A 19,695-nucleotide genomic window follows, 5' to 3' on the forward strand; every position below is an offset into this window, starting at 1 on the left:
AGAAATTATTTGCTTCTAGGTTTGTACACCTAAATGCTCTACTTCTTCAATGGAATGCAGTGACATAGAATAGAATATTTCAGTTGGAAGGAACCTGCAGTAGTCGTCTGTCTCATACTGGTAACATCAAGATGCAGGATGTTTTGGAAATCTGGATTTAAAACGTGGTGAGGTCCCTGGAAAGGCTGGTGGGAAGATGACCTTGGTGGTTTAGCTCCTAGGGAGCGCTCAGACCTGCTTGTACGTAACAGGCGATGTGAAATGGAGCAGCGCTTTTTCAGCTCTCTTCTTTGCACCCTCCCTCAGGCCGCCGCTCCGCTCGCAGCTCTGACGGGCAGCGCTGGGACAGCACCGGCTTCCGAAAGAAAAGAGGAAGGAAAAAACACCAGCAGCTGCCATGGGTTCCTGAGAACAACGTGAGCGAGGAAAGGGAGGTGTTCCCGACTCACGCCGGCCCGGGAGAAGGGTCCGCGCTCGGGACGGGGCCGCGGCACCTCGGGAGGATGGGGCCGGGGACGCTGGTGAGAGCGGCCGCGCTGCTCAGCCCCCTGCTCCTGAGCAGCGGTGAGTGCGGGAGCGGCTCCGCGGGGTCTGCGGGGTCTGTATGGGCTGGGGCTGCCGGGGAATGGAAACACAGCAAAAGGGCCGGTGCCTGTGTGTGCTGCTGCTCGGTGTCCAGGTGTCTCAAACGCGGTGGCGTGTGGAGGCGATGGGAACGCTGCCCGCGGGCTTTGAGTGCGCAGAGCCCGTGCTTGTCGGGGTGGTCGTTTCACAGACCCCGCGCTTGTCGGGCTGGTTATTGTCGGGGTGGCCGTTTCACAGACCCTGCGCTTGTCGCCCTGGTCGTTTGGCAGGGTGCAGTGAGCAGCCCACAGCAACGGGTCTGGTTGGTTCTGGGTTTCCAGGAAAGGGGACATTTGGAAACCAAGGGAGAAGGGCATAGTGTCTGTGCGCAGGTTCAGCCCCAGGTTCAGTGACAATAAGCACTGGGACAAAGTCAACAGACCCAATTTTTATAGAAAAATTTAAAGAGTTTTACACTTCTTTGATCCCTTGCTCAAGTTGCTTAAGCTTAGTCTGACAAAGCACCGTGTTTGAGGAGAACAGAGGGGCAGCAGGGAAGAGCGATCTGTGAGAACTGTGGTTTGCTGGTGGCACGCGGCACCTCCCAGGGAAGCTGGCGGGGGAGGTGGGTGGCGGGACGGGCGCCAGCGCGGAGCCGTGCAGCCCGGCTGGAGACGAACCCCTGCCCTCGGCTCTGGGCCGTTGCTACTCCTGACCCTGAGCTCCTGTCCCTCGCCACCTGCAGCGGCTGCTGGTGCCGCGTCGCGGGGACCTCCCTTGCTGGTGCTCTCCCCACCACTTCGGCACCAGGAGCTGCCTTCTCTGCAACTGCTTTTCAAAAAGTGTCCTTTCTCCATTCTTCCTGCAGCTTTTCTGGACCTGAGAGGCCTAAATGAGATCAAAGGTGTTTGGAAGGGATCTGTCACCTTGCCGTGTGTCTATGTGCCTGTGCAAGACTTTGTGCAACAAACACTCACATGGACCATGGTACATGACCAGAGCCTGGGCACTGTGTTTCGGAGGGATGGCTCTGGCGACCACGTTCTCCTGTCCAAGTACAGGGACAGGGTCAGTGTCCCGAAGGACACCCCAGGGAACGTGTCCCTTCACATCCTGAACCTGGAGATGGGTGACAGGGGAACCTACACTTGCCAGGTCACCTGGACAGCCAGCAACAACAGCCTGATAGTGAAAGAGATCACCATGAAAGTGGAGGTTGTTAGAGGTAAGCACGAAAGGCAGCTCTGCAGGAGCGGGTGGTTGGCTCAGGAGGGGCTCAGGGAGGGAACAGACCAGCAGGGACCAGCTGGCACCATGCAGGAGCGTTTGCTGAGCGGTGTCAGGCTCCGGGGAGGAGCGGCGAACAGGCTGGGGGGCAGTTCTGCCTGAGATGCTGCGCCCCGGGGGCTGGGGGAGGATCGGCAGCCTCTCACTTACCGGTGGGTCCCAGTTCCACCTGTGTCTGGCAGCTCAGTGTTCCCACGGGACGCGCACCAAGGGAAGTCCCTGGGGTGCTGCATTGCTTTGCTTTGGCCAGACTGCATCAGCACAGGTCCAGCCTCCCTTTGCCTGGGCAGTGGTGATTTACAGAGCAAGAGAGGTGGCATCAGCCCTGCCTTTCTGGAGGAGGGGTAATGGTGGCATAGCTGGCACAGGCACGGGTGAACTGAGCTTAGTGTGCACAGGAGAGCGGTGCCTCTTCCTCCTGGGGAAGCAGAGCCGGAGCGTGAACTGCCGTGGAGGGGGGACCTTCCCCACCCCTGCCAGGCCCAGCGTCACTGTCACCCATCCGCTTTGTGTTCCAGTTGCGGTGACCAAGCCCGTCGTTGTGGCCGGCGAGCGGGGGCTGACGGTGCCGGCGGGAGCCAGGACCAGCCTGAGCTGCGTGGCCAGCGGGTCCCCCCCCATCAGCTACCGCTGGTTCAGGAGCAGCCCGGGGGGCAAAGCCCGGCTGCTGGGCCACCAGGCCGAGCTGGCGTGGGACAGCGCGCAGCCCTCGGACAGCGGGACGTACTACTGCGAGGCACAGAGCAGGGCCGGGGCTGCGCAGCGGAGCGACGCCGTCCGGCTGACGGTCACAGGCGAGTCCTGGCCCTGGGGGCACAGCTGGGGCAAAACATCTGGAGTCCTCCCCTGCTGGAACAGAGCGGTGCTCCTGCTTCCCTTCCCTGAAAGGGGAAAACACAAGAAGCCTCTGGCTTCTGCGCTCCGGAGCACTCACCTCCAGCTCTGCCTTTCTGTCATTTTATTGCCTGTGCTCATTTCCCTCCTGCTCTTCAGAAGAATTGCTCTTTATTGGTGCAAAAGAGGCCTTGTATTTAAAACACATATTTATTCCTCTTCAGCTTTTTAAAAATTCTTGCTGGCTGTGTAATGCTGCCTGTTGCGGTCTGGCAAGTCTATACGAGGAATCAGGACCTAACTTCAGTCTGAGAACACACAAGTGGTGGCTCGGTACCTGAAAAAATCAAACTGGACGTTGTTCCTTCTGATCGGCTGCACGTGCCCGGAAAAGACACGGCACTTTGTGCAGGCTGACCTGGTGTGCCCGGGCTCTGCAGGGTCCTGTTTCCCTCGGGTTCCTCGTGCCGCTCAGCGGGCTGGGGGAGCCGGCGTCGGGGACCAGGCGGGGCGGGAAGGTGGTGACAGCTGTTGGTTGTTCTTCCAGAAGAGAACCAAACGGAGCTGGTGTTCACAGGTACCTCAGTGGCCTCTTGGACTCCACAGGTCTCTACCGATATTACAGGTGTGTGTATAGGCATACATATATATATACACACACACACACACACGTATCTATACTATGTATAATATCTATCTAGTATGCATATATAGCACTACATATACTCTCCTTATACTATACTGTAACTGTAGTACTTATTCTAGAGTTTTCCTATTTTCAGTGCCTTGTAAAGGCGATGGAGACGTTCCCCTTTGATCCCACAGCTGTAATCCCAGATCTCCGGGAGCTAAAACGAGCACTGGAGATACAGTGAACCTTTCACTCCTGTTTGTTCCACAGATCTGCCTGCAGCAGCAGTGACTCCTGACAGTGCTGTGGGACATCCAGGAAAGAATTACACAACTCAGAGTAAGTGGAGAGCAAAACAAAGCTAAGATGAGACCAGGGACCCAACCCGGCCACTCTGTACTCATTCATTACCTCCAGCCTCAAAATCAGTGTTCAGCCTCTGGCTGCAGGTCGTGTCAATGGCTGCTCCCAAGGGTGACTCACGGTGACTCGTTGAAAGACTCTGGGTGTTCTTATGGGGAAAGAAAAAAGCAGCAGGACCCTGGCCAGGCCGGCTGCCGTGGCCCCGGGGACGCGGCCAGCGTCGTGCGCCCGCCGCTGCGCCCGGGCCGGTCCCCTGAGCGGCGCTGCCGTGTCGCTCCAGGTGTCCCGAGCGCGCGCCTGCCCCTGTACCTGGTCATCCTGATCGCCGTGGGCTGCGGTGCTGTGGTTTTCCTCCTCATCTTCCTTATCATCTGCATTCGGAAGCCCAAAGATGGTGAGTAGAATGTTCTGGAAAACTGGAATGTGTTGTGCGTGCCCAGCTTGGTTTCACCTTTATAATAATTACTATCAAATACTCCTTTTGCCTCTTTATCTTATTTTTATAAAGAAATCCAGCATAACGTCTTTCTAAATTGTCCATTACTGAACTTCTAATAAATAGGAAAATTGTGGGAACTGGAAACTTACAGTTTCTAAAGTTATCTCTACCTGTGACCTCGGGCTGGTTATTTCAACCACGTTGTGCTACAGCTGGGAATGGGTTGTTTTCATTTTCTGGGGCCGAGTCCTGGAAACAGGACCCGTCAGCCACCTACTGTGATCGCCAACGTTCCCAGTTCCATTCTGTCTTCAGCAGTCGCTTTCTAATATCAAGGAGACATAGTAGAAATTTCTTTTTTATAGTATTAATGCAAATTATTGACACACAATTCTTCTTTTCCAGCTCAAGTCTACGAAGTAAAATAGTGAGTATAACCCTTTTCTCACATAGTGCGGAGTCTTTGGGGCCTGTATCTGAGCAGGGAAAAGAGAAAAGCAGCTACTTAGCGGTGCAGATGAAAAGCCTCTTAAGCAGTACGGATGAAGAGGTTCACGATCAGCTCAGTATCAGGTTGTACTGATGGTCTATGGGCTTTCCACACCAACACAGCATGCAGAAGGAAAGATCTTTCCCTTTTCGGTATGAGAGCCCAATGACACCTGTTGAAGACCATTGCCAAGGATAAATTCCCGGTATTTATTCAAATGCAAAGAACAGGAATTCCCCCTTCTAGAGAGAGAAAGCTCCCAATGCACAGATTATACTCTGATTTATCCCTGAAATATCCCTGGCTGAACTCGCCTCTTCTAATCCTGGCTGTGGCAGGAAGTTCCCACTGTTTCTAAACTGGGGTTTCAGCACCCTGATCCCCGTGTAACCCACGCCAGCCGCACTGAGAGCCTAATAATCCAGCCAAAGCACACAGGAGGATGACCTCCGTAAATCACAGCGCTGCCGACACGAGCGGGCCGGGACGTTCCATGCCGTGCTGTGCCGCGGTGCTCGCCCGGGCCTCCGTGTCCACGCGGCTCCTCGGGCAGCTCAGGCGCAGCTGAACCCCGAGCAAGCGGCGCGCTGTGCCTTCTCCTCGGGGGAGACACTGCGTGAGTTGCACTCCGTTCACCTTTTACCATACCTCCACCACTTTAATACGTTCCTGTATGTATATACACATTTATTTATCTTGCAAAGAGCAGTTGTCTGGTTGTGCCCCTCCAAGAAACGGTGCTAATCCTTGTGTTGCTTATGAAGCTTTTGCTGCCTCTGGAGCTGCCCCTGGACTGGAGGCAGCGCTGCTGTGATGTCCAAGGTTCTCCTGCCACCGGGAAGCAAAGCACAAGGTTCTCTCCTTCGGGATACTGTCATAGTCCAATGGCCCAGGTTTACATGGGTTTAAATCGAATCACAACCTTGCTCCATTTCTTGATGGTTGGGAGATGCTTTGTCTACTGTCATTGCAGCTTTTCTTTCATGTTGTATTTTGATTTCAGCCATAACTCGAGAGCAGCAGCTTCTTCAGTGCAGGAAGGTACAGGTCATTATGAGGAACCCATCTGCGTCACTGAAAACAACTACGTGATGGAACCTATAGAAAACAAAAGGTCTGAAGAAATAAATGCAAAGCAGAATGAGGATGACGGTGTTGGAAAGGCCCAGGAGTCTGAATATGAAGAAGGGGACAATGTTCGAGAACCAGCGGTGCTGCACCGGTAGCAGTCCCGGAAGGTGCATCCAGGCAAAACCTCTCCTGCTATTCACCTTTGCCTCTGAAAAACTGGCTGAACAAGCAGCTTTTGCTCCTCCGCGGTTTGTGGAGCCCGAACAATCCCTGCAGTGACAACGCGAACCTCTGCAGGGACTTCAGCTACCGCCCGCGGTGTGGATGGCCTGACTTGCTCTGCTTGCTTCCCTTCCACCACCCCGTAGCAGAAACCCCTTGGAGAGCTCGAGTGTGAGGATCCTGGGCCAAGAGCCCTGTGCTGAGCCTGCTGCTGCGCAGCACCAGAGGGACCTGTGCTCCCAGCTGTGGTGTGCGGAGCAGAACCAGCACCCAGAGGTGCCCAGCAGCCCAGCACCTTGGGGTGGGACACACAGAGCCTGGCCCAGGAACCGGCGTTTCTCCTCTGACCACCTCACGGGCTGCGTAGGTGGTGGAAATGTCCTCTCAGAGCCTTAAAGAAACACCAAGAGACACTTGACGTGCTGATAATCCAAGGACCTTACCCGCCAGGAGCAGCAGGAAGACAAGAGATGTCCGTGTGCCCGTCGCACGGTACCCAACACGTTCTGTCAGCACCCCAGTGAAACGCAGACACAGCTTCCGCAGTCCGCAGCTGGACGGCTGGGCAGCTCTGACGCTGCAGCAAGGCACATTCTCTCTGAGTTCACCTTCTCTGAGGTCTCTTTTAACACATGTTTAATGTTTGACAGAAATTACATACTTTTCCATGTTTGTGGATAGAATACTTTACACACACCTGAATTATTTTTGCATGGCCAGTTCATCTTTAAAACGCTGGCGGGCACTCACGATCACAGCTCCTCACTGGATACTCGGGGAGGACTTTCCTCACAGCTCAGAGGGCCCAAGACGCGAGTAGTGAGCTGAAGAGCTCAGTTATTCATAGTTTCTACTACCCTGAGTAAATCTGTAACATGGACACTGCAGAGTTACAGCAGAATCTTGTTACAGCAAGGCCGGGGGACCACCGCGTCCCCTTAGAGCCATGTGGACAGATGTAGAACGGAACAGGCGATGTGCGGTGAGGGGAGATTGGTGACACAGGATTAGTGGACCCTGGATTTGCTGCTCACACTTGAGAAAATCATTAAACTTAATCCTGCAAAGTTAGTAGATGTTGTTGTACCTCTCTTTTTGCCTGTGAAGGTGGGCGTGTGTGGGTGTGCGTGAATGTGTGTGCCCAGGGGCTGCGATCCCAGGAGAGTGTGGGGCCGGAGCCGCGGAACCGCCGCGCGTCTGCTGGTGGGTGCTGCGGCCGTGCCGCCCGGCGCTCGCCGGCTGCAGCCGCGGCTCGGGGCCGGGGGGATGAGCGGGGGCTGCTGGCCCAGTCTGAAGTTCAGAGCTAATGAAACAAGATGTTCAGATGTGAAAAAGAGAGGAGTTGTACTGTGAGGAGGGTGAAAAGGCAGGGGAGCCTGGCAGCCTTCCTTCCCGAGCAGGGCGGTGGACGGGGCAGGGAAAACGTTGCACTAGTATTGCGAAGCACGCGATTGTTACTGAAAGTGTTTTCTAGATAACAGCAGAAAAGTCATGACTGGAGACTGCGTTAATGTGATGACAAATTGGCAGCGTTGAAATTTTCTGGGAAGCTGTCGTGTTTTCTTAGTCTTCCAGTTCTAGGTGAGGTTGCAGTTTTTGGAGCCCTGCAGTAACGCCCTTGTTCTTTAAAATGAGCTTTGTCAAAGTGTGTGTTCGGCAGGGAGCGGGGGGAGGGAAGGTCGCTGTTTCTGGAAAGCAGCCCCTGCTCTGAGCTCTGTCCCAGAAACAACCTCACTGCCATGGGAATACGGGGCAGGCCTGTACCGGCTGGACAGGAGCCGGTGATGGTAAACAGCGCCATGTTCAGGCCAGCAGCAAAAGGCAGGTTTGTGACACAGGGAAGAAATCCATGAACTGGAGTGTCTGTGTGTTTTGTGTCTGCTTGCACTGCCGGACAGCTGGACAGTGCAAAAGGGGCCGGATCCTGGTTCGGTCTGGGTGTCTCTGCGATGAAAGCATCGCATCTTGTGCAGTGTGTGGTGGGAGGCAGAAGCAGCGCCACGCCTGGAAGACCAGCCGAGGGTAAGGCAGGTCTTGCTAGACCAGCACTCGTGTTTACCAAAACCAGAGCCCAGCCAGCCTTCGTGGAGCCGCTGCAGGAGGAACTGGGAAGGTCACAAACAGAGCGCTGGGACAGCAGAGCCTGCCAAGGCGTCAGCACGGGGCCAGCGGGATAACTGCAGGTAAATGGAAATCTGCATTGCTCGAACAGCTGAACTCCTGAACTGACCTGTGGCACCAAGGAGGACGTGAATGCTCAGATGGTACCGTATATCCGAGTCCCTTTCTCAGTGCCAGGAAGGATTTATAAGGATCTGGCCAAACGGCGAGCCCGGAGCTGATGCCGTTCGCCTGGGAATTCCTGGGAAGGGCAATCAGTTTTCAGAACGTGCACGTGTGCATCGCTGTTCTGCCACACGGGCCCTGAAGGACACGTTCATCCGCACTCAGCCTCTGTCTCTTTAGGTGGATCAAGGGTCACGTTTTCATGACTGTCTGTACAATTGTCTGGGGTATATGAGAGAGTCGCGGTGTACACGACTGTAGTGGCTCATACAATTAGCTTCTCTGGGACATCCAAAAAACACTTAGATCTGAAAGCTGGCTATGGATGGACCAAGTAAGAATGCCTCAGGTCTTGCAGTAAAAAACACCTTTTTGTTCCGGAGTGCAGGTGGTTCAAAAGTAACGCCTTGAGAACTTTCTTCTTCAGCCGCCTTTACTGTGCCCCTCTAATCAGGCTGAGGTGTAGTCGCAGAAGCTGCAGAACAAAGATACGTCCTGGTGACTTTGCCGGAGCTGTGACACTGAGGACACAACACCTGGCAGCGGCGCCCGAGCCGCCGGCCCCGCCACCGGGAGAGCGACGGGCCAGTCCCCGCAGGGACGCGGAGACGCGCACACTCCGCTACGGTAGACCAGGGAAGGAGCTGTAACGCCTGAGACGTTAAAGGCTTTTTCTTCATGTGTTCAGGTGCAAAACCATGAGGGGTCCCTCTGGCAGGAAAGAAATGGTCTGGTTACGACTGAGGGATGAGAAAACCAGCAGCTGCGTCTCTGTCCCAGGGAGAGAAAGATGCCATATATATCACGTTTGAGGAACTACAGTTCTTTGTTCTTGTTTTAGCTAAATATTCAACTTTTATCCTGTATAATTACAGCTTCAGGAAGTCTTGCACGTCCGGTTCAGAAAATAGTTACATCAGCAGTTTTAGATTGGGTTTTCAGCTTGTTCCAGGGCATGTTCCCCAAAATCCAGCTGCTTTTTAAAGCCTTTTGCATAGGAGGTAGCTTGTTAGAGCAAGGTTCTGTTGCCAGTCATGGGCCAGGGTGGGCAATAAGTTGGGTTTAAACGATCTCTGGAAATGGACTTGTATTCACTCTTCCAGTGACACTGACTGGATTTTAACGAGTGCTTTGTTGTTTGTTTGCTTGTTCTAGGCAGGACTCAAACACAGTTGCTGGCTTCCTGGTGGCAGGGTGGGCAGATGGGGTACAGGCAGTGTGAACTGGTCCATACTGGCCCATACTGGTAGCTTCAGCAAAGAAGTCAAGAAGAAAAGGCAGCAAAAACCAGGTTTCCAGCACCAGCAAGGATGTGCTCTGCAAGAACGAGTGGTGCTGCCCCCGTCCTCCCGGGCAGGGTGACACCAGGACGTGGCTCCTGGCCTGAAACCTCCTGTGAGTCTGTGGCACGAGGTCTCCCCACACCACACCGGAGCTTTCCCCCGTGCTCCCCGCGGGCAGGTTTTGCTGCAGCAGCGAGCAGAGCTCAGCTGAGACCGCACTCAGCAGCCCAGGCACACGCGGACGTGCAGCTGCGCTGCAGCAGGGACGGCTTCGGGGCAGCTGGAAGGCGACGGAGCTTCTGCAGGGACATGCCTATCATAGTAAAGAGCAGGATATCGGGTTTTTTTAAATACCTCTTCTCTGTGTATTTTCTGTTAAAACAGAAAAAGTAGTAAAAGTGACAGCCTAAGGTTTCTGGTCTAAAAAGCTGGGACTTTGGCAAAGCAAGTGGGGCTGGCTGTCATCCCGGCTCAGCGGTGACGGGGCTGCCCATGGGGACCCCAAGCAGCAGCGGTCGGTGCGTGCGGCTGGCGGAGGAGCCGGGTGCCGTCGGCAGCAGGGGACGCCGCGGGCACGGACGGAGCGCCAGCGCCTCGGTCTGCGCCTGCTCCCGCGCCGCGCGGGGAGAGCCAGCACGCCCACACCGGGGCTCTTCCACCGCGAGATGCCCAGGTTTTGAACCTCATGGTACAGCACGGAGACGCTGAGCACTGAGCCAATAACACCACCCATGTCAGAGGGAACTGAATTCATGTTTCACAAGCATCTTCAAGTTCGCTTCCCCTTGCTACCAAGTGCTTGACCGTGTAGTCATCATAAAGCTCTTCCACTGGGAAATAAATGTAAATGTAGAAAGAAAGAAAAAGAAAAAAAACCCCACAATTATGAAGAATTTCAAAAAGAGCACTATTCAGAAAAGTCAAGAGAATGGTAAGATGGGAACAGGGAGATGGAACTGGAGAGATGTGAATGGAACTGCAGAGATCCTTCTAGTCTGTCCATCCTTCACCCTTCACCTAAGTCAGCAGCGAAATGGACTCGTGATGTTTCAAAAAGAGGATCCTAGATGACAAAGGACAAAATAAAGGGAAGTGTTCTTCACTTGCCTTCTGGTCCCAGGAGCGTGGGCTCTCACGAAGTGCAAGGGAAGGACAGACCTGCGGTTCTGGGAGAATGGGAGCAGCTGTGTGGACAGCGGTGCTTGTGACGGCTTTCGTCAGCTGCCACGGTGAGTAAACGCTTCCATGCACAGCAACAGAAATCAGACTGCTAAGGGGGTAGGCAAAGTCTTTTTAATTAGTGTCTTAATTTTTAAAAATTATCAAGTGTAGCAAGTCTTCAGTTCCTTTCACAAATAATAGAGCCTGAGAATTCACAGGAGTCTCCTTTGGTATCAGATAGAACAAGGTGCTTCTAGGAGTGGAGCAGATGGGGCAGAATCAGGCAAAAGGGCAGCTCCGTGGCCCCAAAGCAAGAACAAACCAGGATTGCTCAGGACCCTTGGAGAGGCCCTGCTCTGGTGTCTTGGCTTCCAGAGCAGGCTTCGTGGAGCAGGACTAAGCGCTGTTCCAGATTCGGTAACGCAGCGCTGTTGTTCGCCGGCGCAGCCCGGCAGAGCTGTAGCTGTGAGATGACGTGTGGGCACACACGGTTTCCCTGCTCTCCCCTGATCCGCTGACCCCCGAGCACGTGGGGAGAGGTGATACCGGAATCTTTGCTCTGGTCGTGTGGCCGGGAGGGAAACGCGCCGCTGCCGCGGCACACGCACCGGCCTGGCAGGGCGGTTTTGGGAAGCGGGAGAAAGTCCCTCTAACCAGCTGCAGGCAGAATGCTTCTGGCATTTAGAAAAACAGGTTGAAGTATGTTCCCCATTTCATCACTAAAAAACCAGCTTGGGGATTTCTGGGGTCTGTCTCTCAGCGATTTACTGTGAGTTGATGCAGCTGAATGTAGCCAGCGCCCCTCTGAGGACGAGGAGGATGGGGGAGCGGGATAAGTGAGCCAAGTCCAGCAAAACGCAGGTAATTCTCTGCTTAAAGAGGCACTCCCCAGAGGAGCTGTGGTCTCAGTGGGCAGAGAACGGGAGAATGAGCCGGGTACAACAAAACCCATCCCTCTTCTCCTGTGCGCACCTGAGTGCTTGGCGGGTGCTTGTCTGGTGAAGCAGGTATGACCCCAAATACCTAGGTCAGATCTGAAGTTCTCTAAGGCTAAGGTAGAAAGATTGGGTTTGGTTCCAGGTCCAGTACTTCAGCGCAGATCCGTAAAGGCCCCCGCCTGCGCGGTGCTTCCTGCCGCCCGGACAGCTGCGACGGAAGGTGCTCGACTGTTTTTCAAAATCGGCCAGAATATGAGAGTTCCGGGATTTTTTTCCATTTTCATGAATTTTGCATAATACAAACCCCTCTGATCAGTCTTCTAATCTCTAATATAACCCTTCGGGCTTTTGCGCGGTCCAGCTCAGATTTCCCTCCAGTGGGAGAATTCACTGTGTTTGGAAGGCTACATCCCAGTTCAAGTGTCACTGGGAGGAAATATTTCTTTTTAAAATGCCATCTCAGGGATTTTTATTTTGCTGAGTGTCTCCCATTCCCTCTGATCAGCTCTGCTTTGGAGCCACCCCGCTAGCGTTGCGATCGCTCACAGGCAGAGCGCAGCGGCTCTGCGGGTGCTGCTCCGGTGGGTGCTGCTCCGGTGGGTGCTGCTCCCGGTGGGTGCTGTTCCAGTGGGTGCTGCTCCGGTGGGTGCTGCTCCGGTGGGTGCTGCTCCCGGTGGGTGCTGCTCCAGTGGGTGCTGCTCTGGTGGGTGCTGCTCCCGGTGGGTGCTGCTCCGGTGGGTGCTGCTCCGGTGGGTGCTGCTCCCGGTGGGTGCTGTTCCGGTGGGTGCTGCTCCCGGTGGGTGCTGCTCCGGTGGGTGCTGCTCCCGGTGGGTGCTGCTCTGGTGGGTGCTGCTCCCGGTGGGTGCTGCTCCGGTGGGTGCTGCTCCGGTGGGTGCTGCTCCCGGTGGGTGCTGCTCCGGTGGGTGCTGCTCCGGTGGGTGCTGCTCCCGGTGGGTGCTGCTCCGGTGGGTGCTGCTCCGGTGGGTGCTGCTCTGGTGGGTGCTGCTCCCGGTGGGTGCTGCTCCGGTGGGTGCTGCTCCCGGTGGGTGCTGCTCCGGTGGGTGCTGCTCCGCGGGTGCTGGTGGCTATTCCATGGCGCACAGCAACGCAAAACCGTGCGGGAGAGACGTTCGAACAAAATTGTGTCCAGATGAATACACTGGATAGCAAACGAACTTGAGTGCACCGAATGCCTTGAAGGTCTTTCTGAGCAGTTTTCTAAGTAGCTTCCACCCTTCTTAGTTTTTCTTGGTGGGAGTTTGTGAAAACAGGAAGAAGATAAATGGAAAACCTTTTAAGACAGATAGACCAAGGAGCTGCATTTGGCTGGGATGTGAGAGTTGAAGCTGTGCCTGCCCTCTCAAAGTCACTAGGTAAAGCAAAAGCAAAGTTCCCTGTCAGAAAGAAGCATCCACTTTGCTCAGCGCCGCGGTCCCTGTGCTGTCCCCATGGCCACAGCTCCAGCGACCCCGACCAGCACCTCCCGTCAGCTCCGGGCCCTCTCTTGTACAGAGAGACGGCTCCGCGTGCACAGCGCTGCTGGGTCTGGGGAGCACCGCGGAGGTCACACAAAAAATGGTGATGGTGATGGATGTAAACATGCGGCCCAACAAGAACGTTTAATTGCAGTGAAGCAGTAAGTTTGCTTTGTTTGTGCTTCCTCCCGTGCAGAAGGTAGAAGTCAACATTGCACGTGGTGTTGCCGGGGCATCCCGTGTCAGCGGGGAGAGCGGCTGCTGTTTGACCTCTCGTGTCCCTGTGCGAGCAGCAGCCAGGCAGCAGCCGTGGGGTGCAAAGGCCGGGTTAGAGGCAGGAACAGGAGATGGTCCTGAAGGTCTTGTGCAGATGTGGCTGTGACCAGTCTGTCACCAGGAGATGCTCCTGAAGGTCTTGTGCAGATGTGGCTGTGACCAGTCTGTCACCAGGAGATGCTCCTGAAGGTCTTGTGCAGATGTGGCTGTGACCAGTCTGTCACCAGGAGATGCTCCTGAAGGTCTTGTGCAGATGTGGCTGTGACCAGTCTGTCACCAGGAGATGCTCCTGAAGGTCTTGTGCAGATGTGGCTGTGACCAGTCTGTCACCAGGAGATGCTCCTGAAGGTCTTGTGCAGATGTGGCTGTGACCAGTCTGTCACCAGGAGCAGGGTTTGCGCCTCTCTGTACCGAGAAGGAATTGAGAACTGGCAAGCATCCAGAGACAAACAATAACGATAGCCATGAGGTCAGAGCAACCAGTTCCCTCTGCCTAGCAAGGTCAGGACAGGCTCTGGTTTGTCTGGCTGCGGTCCAGAGCACATCTGAGACGCGCTGGCTCCCGCCCCTGGCGATCCCACCAGCCCTGAGGACAGCCTGGTTCTTATTTCCTCCCTTTAACTGCCGTTCCCTGCAGCCCTCCTGGATCTGTCTGGTGTCCACCAGATCAATGGCACGTGGATGGGATCTGCCACTATACCGTGTACCTACCAGCCCTCGGAAGGTTTCACACAGCAAACGCTGAGCTGGAGCGTGGAGCGAGACTACAGCACCTCCACCATCCTTCGGAGGGACGATTCTGGTGACCACATCTTGTTGTCCCGGTTCCGAGACCGGGTCAGCGTCCCAAAGCACAGCCCAGGAAACGTCTCACTCCTAATTGAGAACCTTGAAATCCCTGACAGTGGACACTACACCTGCCAAGTCGTCTGGAGGTCTAAAAATAACAGCTTGATAACAAAGGAGGTGACCACTACGGTTAAAGTTGTCAAAGGTAACTCCAGCAGCAAAGCCCTGCTCTTGTATAGCCAGTCTGACCCACAGAGCGTGGAGAAGCAGCAGCAGTACCTGGGAACAGCCTTTCACACCGTGCTGTCTGCCCACCCCAGGCTGGGTGCTGGGGCATCTGCTCCCGTGCTGTGCCAGCGCTTCTCCATTCGGGGGGGTAGGATGGACTGGGAGGGGTAGCAGTAGACACCTCAGTCTGGATCTGCCAATGGGCCACTTGGACCCATGGTGCTTGAGATAACATCCAGATCTGGGTTTGGTTCCGTGCATCTCTGGTTTCTATAGCAAGAGGGTGTTGTACTGGCCACATCTACCGTGTCCCCTTCTCAAGCATCCTCAGCATGTGATAGAAAGAACCGTCCTTCTGCAAGGGGGACCCTCAGCAGAGCAGCTCTTGTGTGATACGGCAGGAGCAATGGTGGCATAGCTGGTGTAAACTTGGCTTTAGGCACAGGTGAACTGAGCTTAATGTGTGCAGGGGTGACAGGAGAGCAGTGCCTTTTCCTCCTGGGGAAGCAGAGCTGGAGCGTGAACTGCCGTGGAGGGGGGACCTTCCCCACCCCTGCCAGGCCCAGCGTCACTGTCACCCATCCGCTTTGTGTTCCAGTTGCGGTGACCAAGCCCGTCGTTGTGGCCGGCGAGCGGGGGCTGACGGTGCCGGCGGGAGCCAGGACCAGCCTGAGCTGCGTGGCCAGCGGGTCCCCCCCCATCAGCTACCGCTGGTTCAGGAGCAGCCCGGGGGGCAAAGCCCGGCTGCTGGGCCACCAGGCCGAGCTGGCGTGGGACAGCGCGCAGCCCTCGGACAGCGGGACGTACTACTGCGAGGCACAGAGCAGGGCCGGGGCTGCGCAGCGGAGCGACGCCGTCCGGCTGACGGTCACAGGCGAGTCCTGGCCCTGGGGGTGGCACCCTCCCTTCTTCACAGTGTGCTTGATCACAGCAGAGGGGCAGGAAAATGTCCCCTGTGTCCCTCTGGGACCAGGACTGTGCAGGATGGGAGCCTGTCTCCTGCCCTGGCACATCTTGCTCTTATTTGGCTGGTACTGCAGACAGGGAGAGGGGGAAATGACCTGACAACCAGCCTGTCCCCATTTTCTCCCACAGGGTCCCCAGTCCCCCAGCAGCCCAGCCCTGGGCCTGGCGGGCACAGCAGAGCCCCGCTCACCCCCCAGGGTAATGTGCCCCAGTCAGTCCCCACAGGTAAGTGACCTGGCCTGCAAAACCTTGGTGCTCTGTGAATGATGGAGAAGGTGGATGAGGCAAATCCACCTGACATTCCATTTGGGCTGCAGATCCTCTTTGCAGCTAGAAAGGATTTGTCCTGTCCCCTGAGCACAGGGGGCTGTGGGTACAGGGTCAGGGTACATCAGAACGTTCATCCTCACGCTTTGGCAGATCTGCCAGCAGCAACACTGGTCTCTGGGAGAGATGCCATTTCCAAGGGGCCTCCCGTTGTCACAGGTGAGTGGAGTTTTGGGCTGGAAAACACGAGATTTCATAGAATAATAGAACGGTTCAGGTTGGAAGGGACCTGTAACAGTCATTTAGTCCAACCTCACTACAATGAGCAGGGGACATCCTCAACTACATCAGGTTGCTCAGAGCCCCATCCAGCCTGGCCTGGGATGTCTCCAGGGATGGTTCATCCACCACCTCTCTGGGAACCTGGGCCAGGCTCTCACAACCCTCAGGGCCAACAATTCCTTCCTCATGTCCAGCCTGAATCTCCCTCCTTTAGTTTAAACCATCACCCCTTGTCCTGTCACGACGGGCCCTGCTAAAAAGTCTGTCCCCATGTTTCTTATTGGCCCTTTTCAAGTATGGAAAGGCAGCAATCATGTTTCCCAGAGCCGGGCGAGGGCAGGTTGGCCAGTGCTGGCTGTAGACTCCACACCAAACGAACGCCTGGCCTGCCCAGCACGGGCTGTTCCCCAGGCTGAGCGTGCCGCCGTGCGCTGCGCTCTCTGCCTGCCGCTCACTGCGTGTTTCTGCCTCGAAGGCACCGAAACCGCAGCGCCGCCTCAGCCCCGCCCGCGCGGTTCGGCTGCGGCCGCGGGTTCCCCCGGCTCCCAGCGGTAAAAGCGTCTCCAGGCACTCCCGGGCTCGGGGGGTCCGCGCGGTCCCCCCGCCGCTATCCCAGCGCTGTCCCCTCCGCCCGCAGGTGCCCCCCGGGCCGTGCTGCCCGTGTCCGTGCTGGCGGCCGTGCTGGCTGGAGCCGCGATCGGGGCGCTGGTGGCCGCGCTGCGGCGCCGGCGGCGGGACAAGGCGGGTGAGCGGTAGGAGGGGGCGTGGGAACCGGTAGGGCGGGGGCGGGCGGCGGGAGGGGGCGTGGGAGCCGGTAGGGCGGGGGCGGGCGGCGGGAGGGGGCGTGGGAGCCGGTAGGGCGGGGGCGGGCGGCGGGAGCGGCGAGAAGCCCGGCGGGACGGGCGGTAGATGGCAGCCCTGGTCCGAGGGAACGGGACGGGACGGGACGGGACGGGGAGGGCGGGACGGCGCTCGCCAAGGCTTCATCCCCGTGCCCCTCACTCCCTTCCCTCTCCCATCTCCGTCACCCCATCACCCCCCTCGCCCCCATTATCCCCTCACCATCCCCATTCCCGGCTCCTGCTCCTGACCCAGCCCCGGTCGGTCCCTTGTACGGAGGCAGGGTGGGAGGGTTATTCCTTAAGGTGGGAGTACCTGCGTGCAGGTGTGTTTTCTCTATGACACATCAATCATAAAGTATGTCGATGCACACCTTTGATTCTTTTTTGTTTTCCCAGAACCTCTCTATGAAGTTGCTTTGTGAGTACAATTTTTCTGCCCTACCCTAATCTCAACCTTTAATTGCTTCATGCTACTTTCCTATTCAGAGACATACCTTAGCCATCTGTAGCCTCACACATTGCCATTTTCCCCAGTCGTTACCTTTATAAAGGCTGGACTATCTACTGGTAACTCTTTTAAGTATAATATGATAACATCATGAGAGTTTATGGTACCAGTGTTAACTGTTTGTTGCTGCTTTTTGTGTATTTCCTCTAATATGTCTTTCAGAGCCTCCTAGGCTCTCACTAGATTAATGCACATTTTGCTGTTCCACAGATTACATGGTAGATCTTGGTTTTGACTAAGATGTAAATCCCATTACATCTGATGTAATCGTCCCCAATAATGTCTCTCTCGCTTCAGCCATAGCACTGCAGATGTCACGGGACTGGAGGCTGATGTGGAAGCCCCTGTTAAGTGCCTACACAAGGAGACAAATTCTAAGACTGAAACATCCAATGACACTTTCAACATGAAAGACAGCGTCCATGGCAGCATGTGCACCAGGAAGGATCCTGAGTATGAGAACCTTGTGAGTGCAATGGAATCAGAATACGAAATAGAAAGAATTTAGTAGAGTTCCAGCTTTTCCACAAGCAGCCGCGCAGGGCTGCAGGTACTGAATTGTAAACGTTACCAAAGGAAACTCTTCTTCCTGTCTGCCTTCTGCTCTGATAAATACACCCGTCTCACCGCTTGCATTAAGCTGGGAACCGTGTAACCTCCTTGGCCCTTGGCGAAAGAGGCCGCGCGCTGTGGTGCAGCTGCCTCAGCCAGGCGGTTTTCTACCTGGGGGAACGATTGCTGGGCAGCCTGAAGGACCAAGGTGAGGAACAGGGGATCTGAAAGGGTGGAAACAGAAGTGTCTCTACCCTGCAGGTCACAGTGTGGCTGGGTGCGATGCTGCTGGCTGTAGCACCAGCGAGGGGAACGCTCAAGAGCGTGTTCCTCTGCTGGGACATGCCAGGCAGAGGAGCTGTGGATCGTGCTCTGGCTTTTACAGCTCAGCAAATACTGGTTTTACCTCCTGCTTGTCCTTTTTTGTTAGAGTGTGGTAAGGGTTAATGGGGGGGTGAGGGTTGATGTCCTGGGAATGTCATTTTTGCTGCCAGACCAGCTCCTTGCTTAGAGGAAGAGGGAAGGGACTGCAGGTGACGAGCCCCCCCCGATCTGCCACCCACTGCTTTCCTCCTGCAAAAGCAGAATCCATGTTGAAGGAAATGCTAGCATTTTATTGTTAGGGTGTGGGGGGCAGGGGCATAACAAAATAGAGATAAATGTGAAATATTTGGAACTATGATTGACCAAGGGATCTCCCTGGATGCAGCAGTCTGACACGGATGCGCTCGGTGGGACACGGGTCAGTCTGCCGTACTGCAGCAGAGGTGTGAATGCTGACCTGTGTTACGGGGATGCTGTGAGGGCCCACGTTTGTAAAATGCCTTGAAAAGTGCTTGATTAGCACAGTTTGGTTTCTTTCTCAGGGCAAATACAAAAGGCTTCAAAGGACTTTGTTGCATATGAATTCTGACTTCCTTGGTATTTCATTATCCAGCGCCATAATTTTTCTGCTGCTTGCTGCTTTTTCTCAGTCTCCTGATTTAATTCTGCAGAACAGGCAGGCAATTCCCCACATCGTTACCTCAAGCAGGAGGGCTGAACTGTACTGTCTGCAATAGCCAGCCCACCATCTTCATTAACCCTGCACTTTGTGCAGCTCTGATGAGGAGCCCCCAGACTGTGAGAACCCTAACGGGGTGCAGGCTTTGCTGGGGGTGTGTGCTCTGTCACTGCTGCTTAAACCCACCCCAGGGCATTCCTGGGTCTCTGACAAAAATAAACCAGAAGTTCTTTTTTGCAAAAGCAGCAGGGCTGGTGCTTTGCTGTTCCTGCCCTCAGCTGAAGTGTGTTTCCTGATACAGGCTCACTTACTCAACAGTCTGGTTCCTCATTGTTAATCACTTGCATCTTACACGTACTGGTGGTGCTGGGGGACTGCTGGGGTGCTCTGCCCCTCGGTTCTGCAGGCAGACAGGGCAGGGAGCGGGTGCTGCCTGCCTTTGGCAAAGCAAATTATCAAGTCAGCCGATGCAGCCGGGGGAGCATGGAGGAGCAGGTGCGCTCTGTGTCACACACACTGTGTCACACCAGGACCCACAGGGCTTTTGTGTCTGCTGCCGTGGATCTTCCCTTCCCAGGTCAGGAGGTTCACTGAGCACTGCAAGAAGAACCTCGCTGTTACCTCATGCTCTGAATTACAGAATTCTTCAGGACACGAGGTGTTGTTAGGCAAGATCAGAGAGAAAAGGCTCCTGCCTGTATTCCAAAGGTTTCGTAAGGCGCGCAGCGGGCACGGGGAGGTTGTGCTGCAGCGCCCCCCGCGCGGCCGGGCTGGCTGGGGACGCGGGAGCAGCCGCGGGGCAGCGCTGCCGGGGCCGCGCGGAACAGGCGCGATGGGGGAACGGGGACCTGCGGCCGTGTGCGAGGTCCCTGCTGCGTGAGAAGGGAACTGAAAACTCCTCAGCTTCCCCATCCTCACCTCAGTAGATCCAGGCCCAA

At 55.6% G+C, this 19,695-nt stretch overlaps 2 protein-coding genes across 4 annotated transcripts; both read left to right on the forward strand.

Annotated features, from left to right (window-relative positions):
- The first annotated feature begins 323 nt into the window (after positions 1 to 323).
- Positions 324 to 6,972, forward strand: LOC136106315 (V-set and immunoglobulin domain-containing protein 4). The gene is made up of 8 exons (XM_065846601.2): positions 324 to 564; positions 1,433 to 1,789; positions 2,370 to 2,645; positions 3,233 to 3,310; positions 3,587 to 3,655; positions 3,960 to 4,073; positions 4,524 to 4,545; positions 5,612 to 6,972. The coding sequence occupies exons 1-8, from the start codon at positions 504 to 506 to the stop codon at positions 5,832 to 5,834; spliced, it is 1,200 nt and encodes a 399-aa protein (XP_065702673.1). The 5' UTR covers positions 324 to 503; the 3' UTR covers positions 5,835 to 6,972.
- Positions 6,973 to 10,189: 3,217 nt separating this feature from the next.
- Positions 10,190 to 18,645, forward strand: LOC136106494 (V-set and immunoglobulin domain-containing protein 4-like). 3 transcript variants are annotated; one of them, XM_065846833.2, is made up of 8 exons: positions 10,190 to 10,699; positions 13,958 to 14,314; positions 14,936 to 15,211; positions 15,433 to 15,528; positions 15,724 to 15,789; positions 16,490 to 16,597; positions 17,091 to 17,112; positions 17,500 to 18,645. In XM_065846833.2, exons 1-8 carry the CDS (start codon positions 10,645 to 10,647, stop codon positions 17,708 to 17,710), a joined length of 1,191 nt encoding a protein of 396 aa, XP_065702905.1. In that variant the 5' UTR covers positions 10,190 to 10,644; the 3' UTR covers positions 17,711 to 18,645. The 3 variants fall into 3 exon arrangements, with proteins under 3 accessions (XP_065702905.1, XP_071669732.1, XP_071669731.1); XM_071813631.1 differs by having other exon boundaries at positions 16,490 to 16,604; positions 17,500 to 17,635; XM_071813630.1 differs by lacking the exon at positions 15,724 to 15,789 and having other exon boundaries at positions 10,192 to 10,699.
- The last annotated feature ends 1,050 nt before the right edge of the window (positions 18,646 to 19,695 follow it).

Source organism: Patagioenas fasciata, chromosome 11 (assembly GCF_037038585.1).
Source record: "Patagioenas fasciata isolate bPatFas1 chromosome 11, bPatFas1.hap1, whole genome shotgun sequence".
Classification (NCBI taxonomy): domain Eukaryota; kingdom Metazoa; phylum Chordata; class Aves; order Columbiformes; family Columbidae; genus Patagioenas; species Patagioenas fasciata.